At 38.0% G+C, this 18,386-nt stretch overlaps 1 protein-coding gene across 4 annotated transcripts in view; it reads left to right on the top strand.

The window, feature by feature from the left end:
* Nucleotides 1-1,133: 1,133 nt before the first annotated feature.
* The window catches only part of LOC126814503 (E3 ubiquitin-protein ligase RNF31), a 384,135-nt gene continuing 366,882 nt past the window's right edge, over nucleotides 1,134-18,386 (top strand). For 3 of the 4 annotated variants that reach the window (XR_007677627.2, XM_050539679.2, XM_050539680.2), the window contains exons 1-2: nucleotides 1,134-1,635; nucleotides 9,516-9,751. Coding sequence is in view for 3 of the 4 variants with exons in the window: in XM_050539679.2 (XP_050395636.1) it covers nucleotides 1,611-1,635; nucleotides 9,516-9,751 (261 nt within the window). In the remaining variant the exon portion in view is untranslated. The remainder of the gene's footprint in view (nucleotides 1,636-9,515; nucleotides 9,752-18,386) is intronic. The other variant, XM_050539678.2, reaches the window with a different exon arrangement.

Below are 18,386 nucleotides of genomic sequence, written 5' to 3'. Positions count from 1 at the left end.
ACAGAACTCAGATACTGCCTTTAATAAGAAAGATTTTTAAATTTTAGCACAAAAGGCCTATGGACCTGAGATGCACCAGTGTATATAAAGCAGCATCTGTACTTAAAGGGCCATCATTTTTACAGTTATTCTTTGATTTTGATTTTCTTTCACCGGCATGTTGCCAGAACACATGGGAAGGAAATAAAAAAGGCCTTTTGGTGATACCTGAAGTTTCACCCCTATATAGGACACAGATCACCAAATATTCCTACGCCGTCACCCACGAAACAAGGGCCAAAGCTATTTTTAGTCTTCCTCTCCCTTTTCCTTTTCCCCCCTTTTGCATGGCGATTTTTGTTGACTTTTTGGTGTAGAATCGAAGAAAAGGGTTTGAAAATACATTTTCTGCCAGGTTTTGGTGAATATTCATAATTTTGATGCGGAAGGATACAAGAGTTGAGAGGTTGGTTAGGTTGAAATGTAGGGCCTGAAATTGCATGTTTACTTGTCTCTACTTCCAGCTTGTGTATCTCAAGTTTTTCATGAAGAACCCCATACGTGCTTTTGGGCAAATGGTTGCCACATGTTGCTCCATCTGTGGTAGAAAGCGTTCTACCCAACGAAAATTTGGGAAAAAGTTAGAGCCACGAATGTAGTGCGAGTTATAAATAGACAATTTTTCCCTTAATTTTTTTCTCCCCTCTTCCTGCATTTTTGGGTTGACTTTTTGGTCTAGACTTGGAGAAAAGGGATCAAATTTGCAATTTCATAGCAGTTTTGGGTAATACTGATGATATTACAGCGGAGGGATAGGGGGTGTAAAGTGTCTTTCTGCAGAGCAATCATTGTGTCGGAAGTGAGATTTTCACCGATGTCAACTTCAAATCCGTGTAGCAAAAAATCTAAATGGTCAACCCCCTACAAAATTACGATGAGGAGATTGCCAAATGTTGTCCCCATTGTGCCTATAAAGATTGGAACCAACGGAATGTTGTCAAAAAAGCTACAGCCTGTGGTGTGACAGTAATTTAACATTGAAGTCAATGGGCAAATAATTGCTAGTCTGTGCCCATATAGATCAGTGGTTCTATCACGCAGCTCGCGCATGCGCTTTGTTTTTTTTCTTCGACCTGTCAATCCAATCTGTTTCACAGAGAATTACGAGTCTCGTATAATATCTCTGTCATAGATGACTGCCTTAACACGTGCTGTCACAGCACGCGGTGTGAATCATTGGCTGAATGGCGCGTGCATTGTTTACATAAGACATAACTGCTTCGGAGAGAATGCTGCATTTTAGTCATTTTAATACCCATTTACACTAAATCGGAAATAATTTTTAACTACAAATACGTCAAACGCCTTTATTTATTTTTCCAATATATACAAAAAATGTTTTAGAATTTAATTTGTCGCAGGAAAAAAGTTAATATTTCTAGCTCATTAAGCCGCATCAATGTCATCCTTATCAGTGATTGTCGCGGCCAAGCAAATATTCACTGCGGATCAGTGGGCTGTCAATCATGCTGCCTCGCTGTGTTTGATCTATCATTTATCCACTCCAATGGGGATTACCCGAGATTTTGAATTTGTGTTCCAGCTACTTGAATTAAAATGAATAGATCTACATGATTCATGAAATTACCACAAGGAGTAAGTAACGAGAAGGTTAGAGTACAATCACGAAGGGAATATAATTAGCTCTAGTTCAGTTCTGAACGTTACGTAGGTCTCATACTCATTTACCACTCACCCTCACCCTGTACGTTCAGGGACTCTTCCTTGTCGAAACTAAAATCGGCCCCAGTCAATTTTACTGGGCAACTTTTTACTGCTAAACGGTCGCGTGTCAGTCCCTATGAGCGCCCGAACAATGTAACTAAACATCTTATTGAGAAAATAAGACCTTGCTTACCTCGCTAGAAAAAGTATTATTATAACTGGATAGCTCATGACGCAATCAACAAATGACGTAGCGTGAAGCACAGGAATCTGACCTTCTATCCATATATACATAGGCGTAGGAGCCGGGGGGGGGGGGGGTATGGCCGTATGCCCCCCAAAAAAATTTATTTTCGGGCAATGAAAAATTTGACGACCTTTTTTTTCTATTAACGTGTAGAGAAAAAAATATAACTAACTTATTTCTATGAGATCCACACTGCCCGAAAAGTATTTTCTCGTCTTTTTCTTGTCCACTGCATGCCCGAAAATATGCCCGAAGCTTTCTTATGATATGTATGCCCGAAAAAAAGGTATTGATTTCGGGCAATTTTCTCTTATGCCCCCCTGAATTACTTTGAGCTCCTACGCCTATGCATATATATATATATATATATATATGCATACACCATTTCGTACCAGACAATATATAATAAAAAAACAACAGGAATGCAATGCCTGTTGAAAATTCGATCTTACCTGCTCTCGCTTCGGCTCGTTTTTTTTCAACAATTCGTACAACAGGAATGCAATGCCTGTTGAAAACTCGATCTTACCTGCTCTTGCTTCGGCTCGTTGTTTTTCAACAATTCGTAATGTCACTCAGATATATTTATTCTTCAATCTAGTCATTGTGATTTGCATAAATACTCCCACAAAACAATATCATAGCCACTCGTTTCCAATATTTACATCGTTTTCGTCCATTTTCATTTTGTCACTGCCGCCATGCGCTGACGTCACACAGAACGATCCGCAGTGAATTTTAAAAATCATAACATACAAAAATTAGCCACAAATAAAATTCAAAATAGATTGAAATGCGTGTTTTGCATTTATCTGATTTAAAAAAACGTATTATTATATCACCGTTACACCCTAAGGTCAGCAGGGTTCAAATTTCGTGAAAATCAGACCAAAACTGACAGACAAAATGGACGCCCTTCGTTCTCAAATAGCCTAAAAATATGGTATATCAAGGTTGTGGACCCTATAGGGTCATACCATGTCAACTGGACCAAATTTTGGAAAGTTGGGAACATGACCCCTTCCAAAAAAATTATAAAAAATATATGTTATAGTATATAGTCTTAACCTAAGAAATTTTACCAATCTAGATAAAAAACTCACGGAGATATGGCCATTTGAAATTAGGGTACTGAAATGGAATATAAATCGAAAAGTTTTTCTCGGATTTTCAATTGCTTTAAACTCACATTTGTAATTGGAGTACAACACAACTTTGTAATCTTAGACAACTTTTGGTGTAGATTACGAATTTAGCATCACACTTAATGTGCGATTCAAACTTTTTGGGCCACCAAGTGGCAAAATGCAGAACAAATGAACTATTCACTTTTTTTTCACGATTTCCACAGCCTCTGGCAAAGTCACTGTTGTATACATAACCCCCAAAATTGGCATAGTTAATGTCAGTTGGTATTTTATCAAATTACAAAAGATCCTGAGTGGATTGAATGTATACTTTTCAAAATATTCAGCATCAAAATTCATTCACACGGAAAATTTACCAAATTTACCCATTTTCTCCTTCAATTTTGGCCATGTGGGACAGAGGTTAAAATTTTGAAACTGGTTGAAAATGAAACTTCATTTACCCTATTATAACACACATTAAAGTCCATCTTGTGTATTTGGGGTCTTATATTTTTAATTCACACTTGAAATCTGTGCGGTGATGGAGTTTTAATAGCTATTATCAAAATTGTTGACGTTTCACATTGATTTTAAAATAACTTCTAAATGACCTATACCCCTCAAACGTGTCTATTAATAGTACCTTATTGCCTTGGTCATGAATATGTAATAATTTTGCATCTACTTTATACCATTCTAAATTTATTTTGCCTCCCAAATTAGAAAAAAATTGTTCCGCTTCCCAAATTGTAATATAGGGCTTTGACAATCAGATTAAAATTACTTCTGAAAGACTTAGGCTCCTCATATACTATTCAAAAAAAGTAGGGGATATTTGATTTTTAAGTGTTATTAAAGTCACCTAATGAAACTGACGAAGAAACAAATGACAAAATGAAATGAAGTTCACATTCATCGATTTATTCCAAATGATCGTTAGACTAAGTAAGGCACAGACTGACCATTATAAGGGTAAAATGATACCCGGGGTCAAACAGCAAAGTTACCACAGCATCACAACCAAGTCAGTAACGGGTAAATCCTCCTCTGTTTGCCAAACAAGCATTGATCCGACGTGGCATACTCCTAATGAGACGTCTAAGGTCATTTTGGTCCAGATTGTCCCATTCCTGTTGCAACGCAGCAGCAAGTTCTTGGACATTGGCAGGACGTTGTTGACGTTGACGTAACCTCTGTCCAAGCATGTCCCAGACATGCTCGATGGGGGAAAGGTCGGGACTCAGTGCTGGCCAAGGTAATGTGGTGATGTTCTGTTGTTGGAGGTAACCTGTAACGATCCTGGCCCTGTGACATCTTGCGTTGTCTTCCTGGAAGATGAAACGGTGGCCATGACGTCGTGCGAACGGCACAACATGGACTGCCAAGATGTTGTCCCGGTAGTACTGGCCTGTAACACGCCCTGCAACAACATGTAGAGCCGTTCTTCCAGCAACAGTGATGCCTCCCCACACCATAACAGAACCACCCCCAAATCGATCATGTCTGATGACGTTAACGTCTTGGAAGTGCTCTTTTCGACGACGCCACACCCTCCTACGTCTGTCCAAAAAATCAACAGTGAACCTTGACTCATCTGAAAACATCACATTGCTCCAGCGTCGATTATCCCAGTGTTGACGATCCCTACACCAACGACGTCTTGCCTGAATGTGATGATCTCTCAAACAAGGGATCACGCGAGGACGTCGGGCGCGAAGGTGACCCCTATGCAGTCGATTCCGAATCGTCTGGCCACTCACTCTCACACCAGTGTCTGTTTGAAGATGAGCGCTGATCTGATTTGCTGTGATGACACGATTTCTCAAGGCCAAGGTACGGATAAATCGATCCTGGGCTTGAGTTGTCGCCCTTGGTCGACCTGAGCATGGTCTGTCCTGTACAGATTGTGTATCACGGTATCTGGACCATAGCCTGCTTATGACAGACTGAGAAACATTCATCGTCCGCGCCACAACCGCCTGTGTTGTGCCGATCTGTAGCATGCCAAGGGCACGTAACCTTTCATTTTGGGTAAGCGGACGCATATCAAAATTTGTTTTCTGGTCACTAAAACAATTAACCTGATGTTTCCACCCTGGAATTCAATGCCACAATGACTGTAACATTCAAAGTCAGAGTCGTGCAAATCTTGGGTTGGACCCCCATGATAATCCCAAGCATCACCTGCATTCCATGCGGTAGCTGTTGGTGCGTTTGGGCGTCACATGTAACTGGAAATGTTTCTTCTGTTAGGTTCTATAGTGACTTTTTTCGTAGTCATTTGCATATTTTAGTATTATGCCCCCAAAATCAAATATCCCCTACTTTTTTTGAATAGTATATTTGTCATTTTAGAGCAACGTATATTGTTCAATAAGAATATAGACGCATTTGGCTACAGGGAGTATCGTTTCAATTTAAAGGACAATATTGGTGCCAGTCATTATCACATATGTGATAGAACTGGTTAAACACATTCCAAATATTATTTTTTTCACAGAGATCATTGCTACGATAGATGAGTAATCAATGTTTCAATAATAGGAAGTGACGAACGCAAAAGGAAAACACGAGTTATCCCTCTATAAAACTGGCTGAAGAGACGGGTGATAACAGATACATGGGGGAATTTCTGCTCACTAAAAACCCGGGTCAGAGCCACACCCATTTTTTCTTTGTGTGTCTGTGTGTTTTTTTGCCCTACAGGTCGCAATTCTTAATGGACTGTCTTGAAAACTATTCATATATATTCCTTATACCCAAAGGATGACTGTTATGATTTTTGGTGTATGCCCGCCCGACCCCCAGGGGCACAGCAACACCAGATTTTAGTGTTATCGTCCACAGGCTGCAATTCTAAACTTTTGGTGCATGCCCGACACCTGTCAAGCTCCAGGATGATCCATTCAGAATTGCGGCTCCTAGGTGATAAACAAACAAAATGGGCGTTGCTATGCCCCTGGGGGTTGGGCATGCACCAAAAATAATAGCGGTCATCCTAAAGGTATAAGTAATAAGTATGACAAGTTTTCAAGATGATCAAAACACACAGACACACAAAGAAAAAATAGGCGTGGCTCTGCCCCTGGGGGTTGGTCACACAAAAAACAATAGTGATCATTCTTAGGGTATAAGATAAGGAATAAGTATGCACAACTTCAAGACAATCCATTAAGAATCTTGGCTTGTAGGCGACAAACTTACACATGCAAGAATTGAGCATGGCTCTCTGCCCAGGTGTCTGGCGTGCACCAAAAACAATAGGGAACATCCTTAGGGTATAAGGAAAAACTAGTATACATAGTTTCAAGATGATGGTTAAGGATAGCGGCCTGTAGTTTTGATGCGTCTAGAGATAGTGAAACTACATAAGGCCGTACTTCAACTTTCTAATTAGACAAAACACGTTTTCACCTGTTTTAAAGCAAAACTAAAATGAACCGATACTCCCTGGATCCCAAAAGAGTCTTTATTCTTATTCTATGTTAAGAGTTGATCTAAAATGACAAATATGAGGGGTCTAAGTCTTTCAGAAATACTTTCAATCTGATCATCAAAACCCATTATTCTAATTCGTGAAGCGTATTAACCATTTTGTTCTCATTTTGGAGACAAAATAAAATTAGAACAATACAATGTACATCCAAAATGATATTTGTAATCTATGTAAAACATCACTTTAAATACTCCTGTTTGGGGAGTATAGGTCATTTAGAAGTTATTTTAAAATCAACGTAAAAAGTCAACAATTTGGATAATAGCCATTAAAACTTCATCACCGCACAGATTTCATGTGCCAATTAAAAATATAAGCCATCAAATACACAAGATGGACTTTAATGTATGTTATAGTAGGGTATTTGAAGTTTTATTATCAATTTTTATACGGCCACATTGAAATGTGGTCGTATATTGTCGTCGCCCCCGTCCGTTGTTCCGGCGTCCACTATTGCTTGTGGACGCTCTAGAGGCTAAAGTTAATATCCGATTGACTTTAAATTTATATACAGTGTTTAAGGCCATGAAACGAAGAAGCCTATTGATTTTCAGCGATTTCCGATAATTACTGCCAGAGTTATGGCCCTTGATCACTTCAAAAAAATCTTGTGGACGCTCTAGAGGCGAAAGTTAATATCCGATTGACTTTAAATTTATACACAGTGCTTAAGGTCATGAGACGAAGCAGCCTATTGATTTTCAGCGATTTACAATAAGTACTGCCAGAGTTATGGCCCTTGATCACTTTGAAAAATCTTTTGGACACTCTAAAGGCTTAAGTTAATATCGGATTGACTTTAAATTTATACACAGTGTTTAGGGTCATGAGATGAAGTCTCTTCATTTTCAGTGATTTTCAATATTTACTGCCAGAGTTATGGCCCTTGATCACTTTGAAAAATCTTGTGGACGCTCTAGAGGCCAAAGTCAATATCCGGTTGACTTTAAATTTATACACAGTGTTTAAGGTCATGAGACAAAAAAGTCTATTCATTTTCAGTGATTTTCGATAATTACTGTCACAGTTATGGCCCTTGATCACTTTGAAAAATCTTGTGACGCTCTAGAGGCTAAAGTTATCATCCGATTGACTTCAGATTGATACACAGAGCTTGAGACGAACAAGTATATTGATTTTCAATGAATTTTTATGACTTGAACAGCTAAATCCATGATATTAAAAACCAAACAAATTCTAATGGGTTTCTGATAATTACTTCATGAGTGTATTATAAATGTTTCATTACCGAAAGAAGTAAAATATGCGACAACACTTGTTGACTGCCCGGACGATTTAGCTGCTGTGGGCGTATGTTTCATTGCCTGGCAATTTTAACCTCTGTTCCACATGGCCAAAATTTAAGGTGGAAATGTGTATATTTTGTACGTTTTCAGTGTGCAATGAATTTCGAGAATGAATATTAGGAAAAGTATATACCGGTATCGCATCAAATTCGAATCTTTTGTAAATTGATATAAGACAAACTGACATTAACTATGCCAATTTTGAAGTTTATGTATACAATAGTGACTTTGCCAGAGGTTGTGGAAATTATGAAAATAAAAATGAATAGTTCATTTGTTCCACATTTTGCAACCTGGTGGCGCAAACAGTATGCATCGGATAATGAGTGTGATGCTAAATTCATAATCTTCACCAAAAGTTGTCTTAGATTACAAAGTTAGAGGGTCCTACTCCTATTAGAAATGTGAGTTTAAAGCATCCGAAAACCTGAAAAAAATTACTGAATTTATGGTCTGTTTTAGTACCCTAATTTGAAATGGCCATATCATAGCGAGTTTCCAACCTAGAGAGGTAAAATTTTGGATTTCTTAGTTTAAGGCCATATATTATAACATATATTTTTTATAATTTTTTGGGAGGAGTTCATGTTCCCACCATTGGTCCAGTTGACATGGAATGACCCTATAGAGGTCATAACTTTTATCTGATTTAAAAAAAAGTATTATTATATCACCGTTACACCCTAAGGATGGCTGAGTTTGAATTTCATGAAAATCGGCCAAAAATTGACAGACAAAATGGCCGCCAATCGTTCTCAAATAGCGTAAAAATATGGTATATCAAGGTTGTGGACCCTATAGAGGTCACAATTTTTATCCGATTTTGTTGAAACTTGAAATGTATGTTTATAACCCAAAGATCTTGGATCCTTTCGATATTCGCGCATATCGGACCGTAACTTCCTGAATAATGACCCCTGATTGTACGAAAAATCAAGTTTTTAGCTTGTGGACCCTATAGAGGTCATAATTTTTATCCGATTTAAAAAAACCATATTATATGACATGATGCCTGTGATGTCTCAGATGCCTGTGTGAAGGGATTCTGCACGTGCTGTCGCACAACATGGCGATCTTGTCGCCTTGTGGTAACCCTTGGTCTACCAGTTCAGAGGCGATCATCCGTGGTGTTGGTGGCCCAAAAGTGTTGCTGACTCCTGTAGATGGTCTGAACATTGACCTGGAAGTGATTGGCAACGGCTTGGCCAGTGTGGCCAGCGTCGGGTCTTCTTCCAATGCCTGGTTCCTCTGAGCTGTTGTGAGTCGTGGCATGCTGCTGACGTTGTAGTGTGAATGATTCTACCAGGTATGGGAGTGCATTTTATTGGGCTGGTCCAATTCTGTGTTTGGGAAGGAGCCTTATTGCTCAGGTAAAGTTGGAGATGTGGTCACAAATATACAATAAAAACATTTGGCAAGTTTTATGCAATGCGTCTATTCAGAGTAACATACTAACCTGACGTTTATTTTGCTGCTTAGTATATTAATCTTAGTAATAACAATAGTCTTTCACCGAAGGTGAAAGCCTAATAATGAGTTAGAGGTTTAGCACCTTTTTAAAAGCCACCAGTGAAAGCCAGCATAGCTGTGTCTCCTGTCTAGTTATTATTAAGGTTTTTTTTGTCTTGTAGGTTTAAAAATGGGGCAAGCTACTTCAAACCAAGTGTGTAATAATTCAGGAGGAGGTGATGAAGATGTTGCTGCAATAGATTCTAGACTTCTAGAATGTAGACAAAACTTTATGAAAGCCGTTCAAAAAGGAGAAAAATACACTCATTTTGTCTTGAATCTGATATCATTACCATGTCCAGTGTCACTGAAGTATGCTTTATTAAATGTTAAACATATTCTAGAACAAAACAATCAGGTAAAAAATTACAAAAGTATGGTTATCATTTGAATCATGAAATTATTGATGCAAGTAGCTAAAGTGAACAACCATGATTTTTAGACAGTTCTATTCTCCTTTTCTTGTACGCCCACATTTTGTTTGTGGACACTCTACAGGTCACAGTTTTTATCTGATATTGACGAAACTTGAAATATTGGTTTATATCCCAAAGACAACTTTTGGTGAAGATTTTCACAGCCTCTGGCAAAGTCACTGTTGTATACATCAACTGCAAAATTGGCATAGTTAATGTCAGTTTGTCTTATATCAATTTACAAAAGATTCTAAGTCGATGGGGTATATACTTTTCCAAATATTCAGTCTAGAAATTCATTGCACAATGAAAACGTACAAAATATACCCATTTTCACCTTAAATTTTGGCCATGTGGGACAGAGGTTAAAATTATGAAAAAGTTTAATAATAAAACTTCAAATACCCTACTATAACATACATTAAAGTCCATCTTGTGTATTTGATGGCTTATATTTTTAATTGGCACTTGAAATCTGTGCAGTGATGAAGTTTTGATGGCTGTTATCCAAATTGTTGACTTTTCACGTTGATTTTAAAATAACTTCTAAATGACCTACATGTATACTCCTCAAACATGTCTATTTAGAGTGATTTTTAACGTAGATTATAAATATGTAATCATTTTGAATGTACATTGTATTGTTCTAATTTTATTTTGCCTCCAAAATGAGAACAAAATGGTTAGTACTCTTCACGAATTGGAATAATGAGTTTTGACGATCAGATTGAAACTATTTCTGAAAGACTTAGACCCCTTATATTTGTCATTTTAGATTAACTCTTAACATAGAATGCCCGACTCCCAGGGGCATAGCAATGCCCATTTTTTTTATGTTTATCGCCTAGGGGCCCCAATTCTGAATGGATCATCCTGGAGCGTGACAGGGGTCGGGCATGCACCAAAAGTTCAGAATTGCAACCTGTGGACGATAACACTGAAATCTGGTGTTGCTATGTCCCTGGGGGTCGGGCATGCACCAAAAATTATAACAGTCATCCTTTGGGTATAAAGAATATATATGAATAGTTTTCAAGACAATCCATTAAGAATTGCGGCATGTAGGCAAAAAACACACAGACACACAAAGAAAATTCGGGCGTGTCTGTGACCCTGGTTGCACAAGCACCAAAAACAATAGGAAACATCAAAAGGGTATAAGGAATAAGTATGCAAAGTTTCAAGACCATATGTTAAGAATTGCGGCCTGTAGTTTTCAAGTGTTCAGTGATAACAGCATTACTTTACTTCAACTTTCTAAGCAGACAAAACAAGTTTTCCCCTGTGTTTGAAAGCCAAATTAAATTGAAACGATACTCCCTGTAGCCAAAATGAGTCTGTATTCATATTCTAAGTTGCTCTAAAATGACAAATATTAATATGAGGGGCCTAAGTCTTTCAGAAGTAATTTTAATCTGATTGTCAAAGCCAAATATTTCAATTTATAAAGCGGAATAACCAATTTTTTCTCATTTGGGAGGCCAAATAAAAATTAGAACAATACAATGCAGGGCCGGCGGAAGCAATTCTTGATTGGGGGGGCTACCATCCTTATTCTTTAGGCGTGGGTCCATGGGCTGCCTAGGCCCCGGAAGCTCTTGGGGAACAAGAACAGCAGAGACGCTTTCTGAGCGATTTCTGGCTAATAAAATTACTCAGCAATGAAGTGAAATTTTATTTCATTTCTAACTCCCTTACCATAAAAACACAATCTATGGTTGTTTAATCCTGTGATGCTGAACTTGACAAATATATGCATAATGCATGATGAAACTTACAATGTACGTTTATTACCGAAAGATCTCGGTTCCTTTCGATATTGGCGTATATAGGACTGTCACTTCCTGGAATATGGCGCCTGATTTTACGAAACATGGACCAAGTAGAAGTAACAGTTTTTATTTGATTGTAAAAAACGTTCAATTATATAGCGGGTCAAATTTTTTTATCCAAAATTGACGAGACTTGAAATATAGGTTTATCTCCCAAAGATCTCTGTTTCTTTCGAAATTGGCATGTATTGGACCGTCACGTCATGGATTATGACCTCTGATTGTACGATAAATGACATTTTTAGCTTATAGACACTCTAGAGGTCACAATTTTCATCCAATTTTGATGAAACTTGAAATGTATGTTTGCTCCTTTCCATATTCGCGCATATCTGATTGTAACTTTCTGGATTTTAGCCCCTGGTTGTACGAAAAATCGCGTTTTTAGCTTGTGGTCCCTCTAGAGGTTACAATTGTTATCCAATTTAAAAGGCATTCGAATATATCGCCGTTACACCATAATTACGGTTGAGTTCACATTTCCTGAAAATGAGACCGAGCTGCCCGACAAAATGGCAGCTCCCCCTAAAAGCATTTAATATTCAGTTAAGATCTAAATATTAAGGCCTCCTGCAGATTTCGCCAATGTCACAAGATGTAAACAGGGCTAGCCCAAACCCTAACCAAAGATCTAGCCCTTACCCTTACTCTCTACAACAATTACTTGCCCTAACTCTGTTTACATCTCGTAGCCTTGACGAAATATGCCAGTAGGTTTAACATTAGGATCTGATCTTAATACCCAGGTCGTAGACCATCCAGTGGTTCGAATTTTTTTTATCCAATTTTGATGAAATTTAAAATATATATTTATATCCCAAAGATCTGGGTTTCTTCGATATTGGCTCGTGTTGGACTGTAACTTTCTGGATTCTGATCCCCTGATTGGAGGAAATATCATGTTTTTAGCTTACGGGTCCTCTAGAAGTCATAATTTGTATCTTATTTTCAAAACTGTTCAAATATATCACCTTTACACAATAATTATTTCCGCAAAATCGAACAGAAACTTCCCCGTCAAATAGCCACTCCCCTTTTCGAAAATAGTATAAGAAAATCATGTAATACCCAGGTTGTGGACCATCTAGAGGTCACAATTTTATCCAATTTAGAGGAAACTTAAACACAGTAGCACTAGTTCATGGGTGGGTTCTATTTGTTTGCGCATCTGCCCCTGCCTTATACACAAAATGTTAAATATCAGTGTTTCCATTAGCTTCAAAATTTGTCGGTACGGCATACCGGTAGGGATTAGAAATACCAGTTCATTCGTAATTTTACCGGTCTGATGAAAACAACATTTAATCAATCTTATAAATTTATTGAAATAAACACTCCATTGAAACAAATTGAACACACTTTAAACACAAATATTATTATAAACGTCTGTCTTTAGAACTCTTAAATATTTGTCGGGCCTTTCCAAAATTAAACGGACGAGCTTCAGAATTGTGTGCGTGCATGTTCAGGGTCATTAGGTTATTCATACAGTGCTGCGATAAACGATTACGCAGAGACGTGTGTATTAAATTTTGCAGACTAAAACCCCTCTCTGCTGGTACACTACTGACAGGAACTACCAAGGCTATAACAGCTAATGTTCCAAAGTCTGGAAATAGATCGGAAAAATCCGAAATAATAGTTTGACAGGTGTCTTCAAGCGATTTTGTCCCCAGACCGAATAACACTCGCTTGAAATGGATGAAATCACGGGTTGCGCGCACGATCAATTATTACATCACCGTCATGAATATCTTTACAGAAAAAGTCCAATAATATATGAAGGGAATCCCCGCCAAACACATCAAGGTCGTTGCGGGCGTTAGGGTATTTTGCAGGATTTAAAACAATGTTCAGAGAATTCAATACCTTTAGGGAATCTTCGGGAAAGCGGGTTTTTAGTGACTTCCCTAAATCAAAGATAAAATTACTGTGGACTGTTTCAAATGCAGTTCGCGAACGTTCATCAGCGTATGTCAGTATAACACCGCGATAACCCTCTGTATTTCTCTTGAATTCAGATTCATTCTCTCCCTTTGCGGTTAGAAGTGCCTCTAATGTTTCTATAGTTGAATTGACCATGGGTCGTATCATGGAGAGATTGAGAGTTTCTCTTTGATAAACTGTTACTAATTTTTCCATGCATGGAAGAACATCCGAAAACATGTATGTCGTGGCTATAAAAGCATACGTTTTTAAGATTTTCTGTAAACCAACAGCCACAGCATTTTTGCGGTCAGCGGCCTCTTCTTCGATCTCCATAACCAGAGCGGGCCAATTTAATTTTGTTGATTTAACAGCTCGACTAAGGGACAGTCATCTCACTGTCGATGGTTGTTTTACAGTCGAAAATTCAGTATCTGACAATTCCTTTGACAAATCGCGTAACCGATTATACCGTGTGGCAGAATATTCATAAAGTTTATACACCTCATTTAGTGTTTTCCGGTAGTCCGCAATCTTTTTTGATAAATTGGCTGCATCCTGTGACGCAAGAGCCACGCGGTGAGCAATACAGTGAACGTGTATCAAAAACGGAATGTCAGTTAGCAGTTTAACACCTACACCATTCCGAATTCCTGTCATCACACTAGCTCCGTCACTACCCAAACCAATTACTTTATTTAAAGGAATTCCCCATTCTTTAAAAACTTCCTTTATTTTGTCAACGATACATTCGGCCGTGCCACTATGAACTGAATAATTTCCTAAAAATATTGTCTCGGCTTTCGCTGTGTTATTTAAAATTCGCAAAAATATTATTAGTTTTTTCTCTGTGACTACATTAACGGTTTCATCAACAATAAGACCAACAAATTTACTGCCTTCTATTTTATCTTTCAATTCGTCAACCGTTGTTTGAACCAAGGCCGTTTCCATATCTTCAAAACTATCGGAATGGGTGTAAATGACACCAGTTAACGCAGGGCATCCATTTTGTTTCTGCAATTGTGCTCGTGCTTGTGCCATGTGAGTTTGCATGTTAGATTTTTGGGAACGGATGAATAAGGCCTCCTGGTGACCGGCGCTATTTTTATGATCTTTTAATGCCGATTTCTGAAAATTAGATCCACCCTTAGTAAAGCCATTTTGTTTTCCAGCTGCCTCGCAGTATACGCAAAACATCAATCCACGATGGCCCCCTTCAAAACGAAGCCATTTGAATTCTTCAAGCCACTGTTGTTGGAACTGCCTTGCTTTAGGTGCTTGCACAGGAGCAGTTTTACAAGCTGTCCTATAAAGATTATGACCTCTATAGGGTCCACAAGCTAAAAACGCGATTTTACGTACAATCAGGGGCCATAATTCAGGAAGTTACTGTCCGATATGCGCGAATATGGAAAGGAACCGAGATCTTTGGGTTATAAACTTACATTTCAAGTTTCAACAAAATCGGCTGCTTTCGATATTGGCATGTATCGGATCGAAACTTCATGGATTATGACCCCTGTTTGTACGAAAAATCACGTTTTTAGCTTGTGGACCCTATAGAGGTCACAATTTTTATCCGATTTTGTTGAAACTTGAAATGTAAGTTTATAACCCAAAGATCTTGGTTCCTTTCAATATTCGGGGGATCACGTGGCTAAGTGGGTAAGACGCTAGCTCGCTAGCCTGGAGGTCGGGTGTTCGATCCCTGCATTGGCCGAGAAAGTTCATCCAGATTTTCCGGCGTGGTTCTCCCTTGTCAGTGATGCAGGACGGAAGGGCTGACAAGGAAAGCTGTCTAGTCGTTCGGATGGGACGAAAAACCAAGGACCCGTGTACACATTGGCGTGCACGTAAAAGATCCCTTGACAGTTGGAATTCGATATAAGAGTAGGCCGTAGTGCCGCTGTCCGGGCAAAATTTCCCTCATAGCACACTGTATGGCGTATGCCCGTCTTCATTAGCCCAGGTTAGGAGCAGAACAGTAGGACGTTAAACTCCATTTCATTTCATTTCAATTTCATTTCAATATTCGCGCATATCGGACAGTAACTTCCTGAATTATGGCCCCAGATTGTAGGAAAAATCGTGTTTTTAACTTGTGGACCCTATAGAGGTCATAATTTTTATCCGATTTAAAAAAAACGTATTATTATATCACCGTTAAGCGCTAAGGACGGTTGAGTTTGAATTTCGTGAAAATCGGCCCAAAACTGACAGACAAAATGGCTGCCGTCCATTCTCAAATAGCGTAAAAATATAGTATATCAAGGTTGTGGACCCTATAGAGGTCACAATTTTTATCCGATTTTGTTGAAACTTGAAATGTAAGTTTATAACCCAAAGATCTAGGTTCCTTTCGATATTTGCGCATTTCGAATTGTAATTTCCTGAATTATGGCCCTTGATTGTAGGAAAAATCACTTTCTTTTTAGCTTGTTCTCTATCCATCTCTCAAAAAATGTGGGCGTAACCTGCCTGGCAGCCGCTGGTTATAATTTTTATAACGTCTAGAGTTATGGCCCTTGTTTCACTTTGTTGAACCTTGTGAAAGCTCTAAGTCTAATGCCAAAAGTTAACATCCGATCTTTGTGAAATTTATATGCAATATTTAAATTATGTAACGAAGAAGTCAATTGAATTTCAGCAATTTCCGTTTATTACTTCTAGAGTTATTGCTCTTGTTTCACTTTGTTTAACCTTGTGAACGCTCTAACCCCAAAAGTTATCATCCTATCTTTCTGAAATTTATATGCATTATTTAAATTAGTGAAACGAAGAAGCCTATTGAATTTCAGCACAATTTCTATGTATTACGTCTAGAGTTATGGCCCTTGTTTCACTTTATTGAACTTTATGAATGCTCTAACATCAAAAGTTTTCTGCCGATCTGTATGAAATTTACATGCGTCATTTAAATTGGTAAAGAGAAGAATCCTATTGAATTTCAGCAATTTCTGTTTATTACTTCTAGGGTTATTGCCCTTGTTTCACTTTGTTCAACCTTGTTAATGCTTGATTGATGAAAGTTATCATCCGATATGTATGAAATTTATATGCATCATTTAAATTTGTGACACGAAAAAGCCTGTCAAATTTCAACAATTTCTGTAGATTACTTCCAGAGTTGAGACCAGTGATGGAATTTCAAAATTGTTCTTGTCGGACATTTTTACCGAAAATAAAGGGACATAACTCTTATCGTTGTTTAAAATGACAGTTTTTAGACCACACACAAAAATCATGTGTAAACAAAATATTCAAATTCGTCCGTAATATAAAAATAGGTGCACCTCGTTATTTTTCATATTTAATTCCCGTACGGTATTCAAATTTATGTCAGTAATATTCCTACAAAATTCGTAATACGATAGAATGAAAGCGTGCTGACTGCTGCCGATCTGTACTGTTTCAAATTCCTCCAAAATTACCGTATTTTCGAGTCATAAGTCGCAACATTTTTCAGCAGAAGTCCGGCATTCGTCTTATACTCCGTTACAACTTATATACATTCCCGAGGAATGACACCATCCGCTAAATAATCGCATTCTACTCTAGCACGCGCTATCGTCTAAAACAATTAAGAACTTACACTATTTCAAACGACGTATTCGTCAACATTGCCTAGATTACTTAATTCTTTTTTTAAAAACATAAACCCATTCAAAATATGATCGAAATCCGAGAATATGCCATCAAAATGGAATCTTTTCTTCGACATTAGAAGCTTGAATTTAGTCACGTATTCATTTCATAATTTCATGCGTCTCGCGAGATTTCTAATACCGGTATAGCACTCGGCAAACCTTGGCAGATTCCGTTACTCTTACATCTAGCCTCGGCTGTATGACGGTAAGTGATATGTACCTAATCAGATTTTCTTTAAACAAGGACAACTTTGCTCTGAAAATTCTAAACACGCTTCGAATGACGCAATTTGGTAGGTACATATCACTTACTGTCATACAGCCGAAGCTAGATGTAGAGTAACAGAATCTGCTGAGGTTTCCCGAGTGCTGTAACCGCGTGCTAGAAATGTCTTAATATTTTTCGGATATATGTGTGTGTGAAATAGCTTTATTTAACGCTCGCTTCCACCGAAGTGATATCGCAGACGAATTATAATGACTGTCTATTGATCTGGGCGTTATATACTCTTACAATATGTGATTTCTATGACTAGTTTATACATATTGTCGGCTCACATCAATGTGATTAAAATGTCCGACAATGCAGAAACCACGAGGTTAACACGAAGATTAAAATTATAATGGATTGATGAATAGTCCGACAAAGGGGAAACAATGGCTTCTGTTTAAGATGAGATTGATGAATTGTCCGACAAAGGATTAAGTCAGTCAATCAAGGCAGATTAAGTAGTTAATAAAGGTAGGTTTATAGACCGTATAACACGATAAATACGTTGATCACTTAATTACCTAATCAATCCAGCGTATTATCGACGATAATCTGGTTGAGTGGTAGTTATACACTCAGTAAACTATATTAATTTTGGAATTTTGAATATTATTCACCATGTCTTGATGTCCGATTGGGCATATTCCCGTTCGGACAATTTTGGGCGTTTGGAAAAAAGATCCGGACAAGTCCGGAATATACGGGCAAAATCCCATCACTGGTTGAGACCCTTGTTTCAATTTGTAGAACCTTGTGAATCCTCAAACGGCAAAAATTATAATCTGATCTGTATGGAACTGTCTTGTAAAGGCCCCCAATTACCTATAATAAATATGCGACAACCCTTGTCGACCGCTCAGACGATTTAGCCGCTGTGGACGTATCTTTCGTTGCCTGG

Source organism: Patella vulgata, chromosome 3 (assembly GCF_932274485.2).
Source record: "Patella vulgata chromosome 3, xgPatVulg1.2, whole genome shotgun sequence".
Lineage (NCBI taxonomy): Eukaryota > Metazoa > Mollusca > Gastropoda > Patellidae > Patella > Patella vulgata.
The sequence above is the reverse complement of the archived record's forward strand: the minus strand, read 5'-3'. Positions and strand labels throughout refer to the sequence as shown.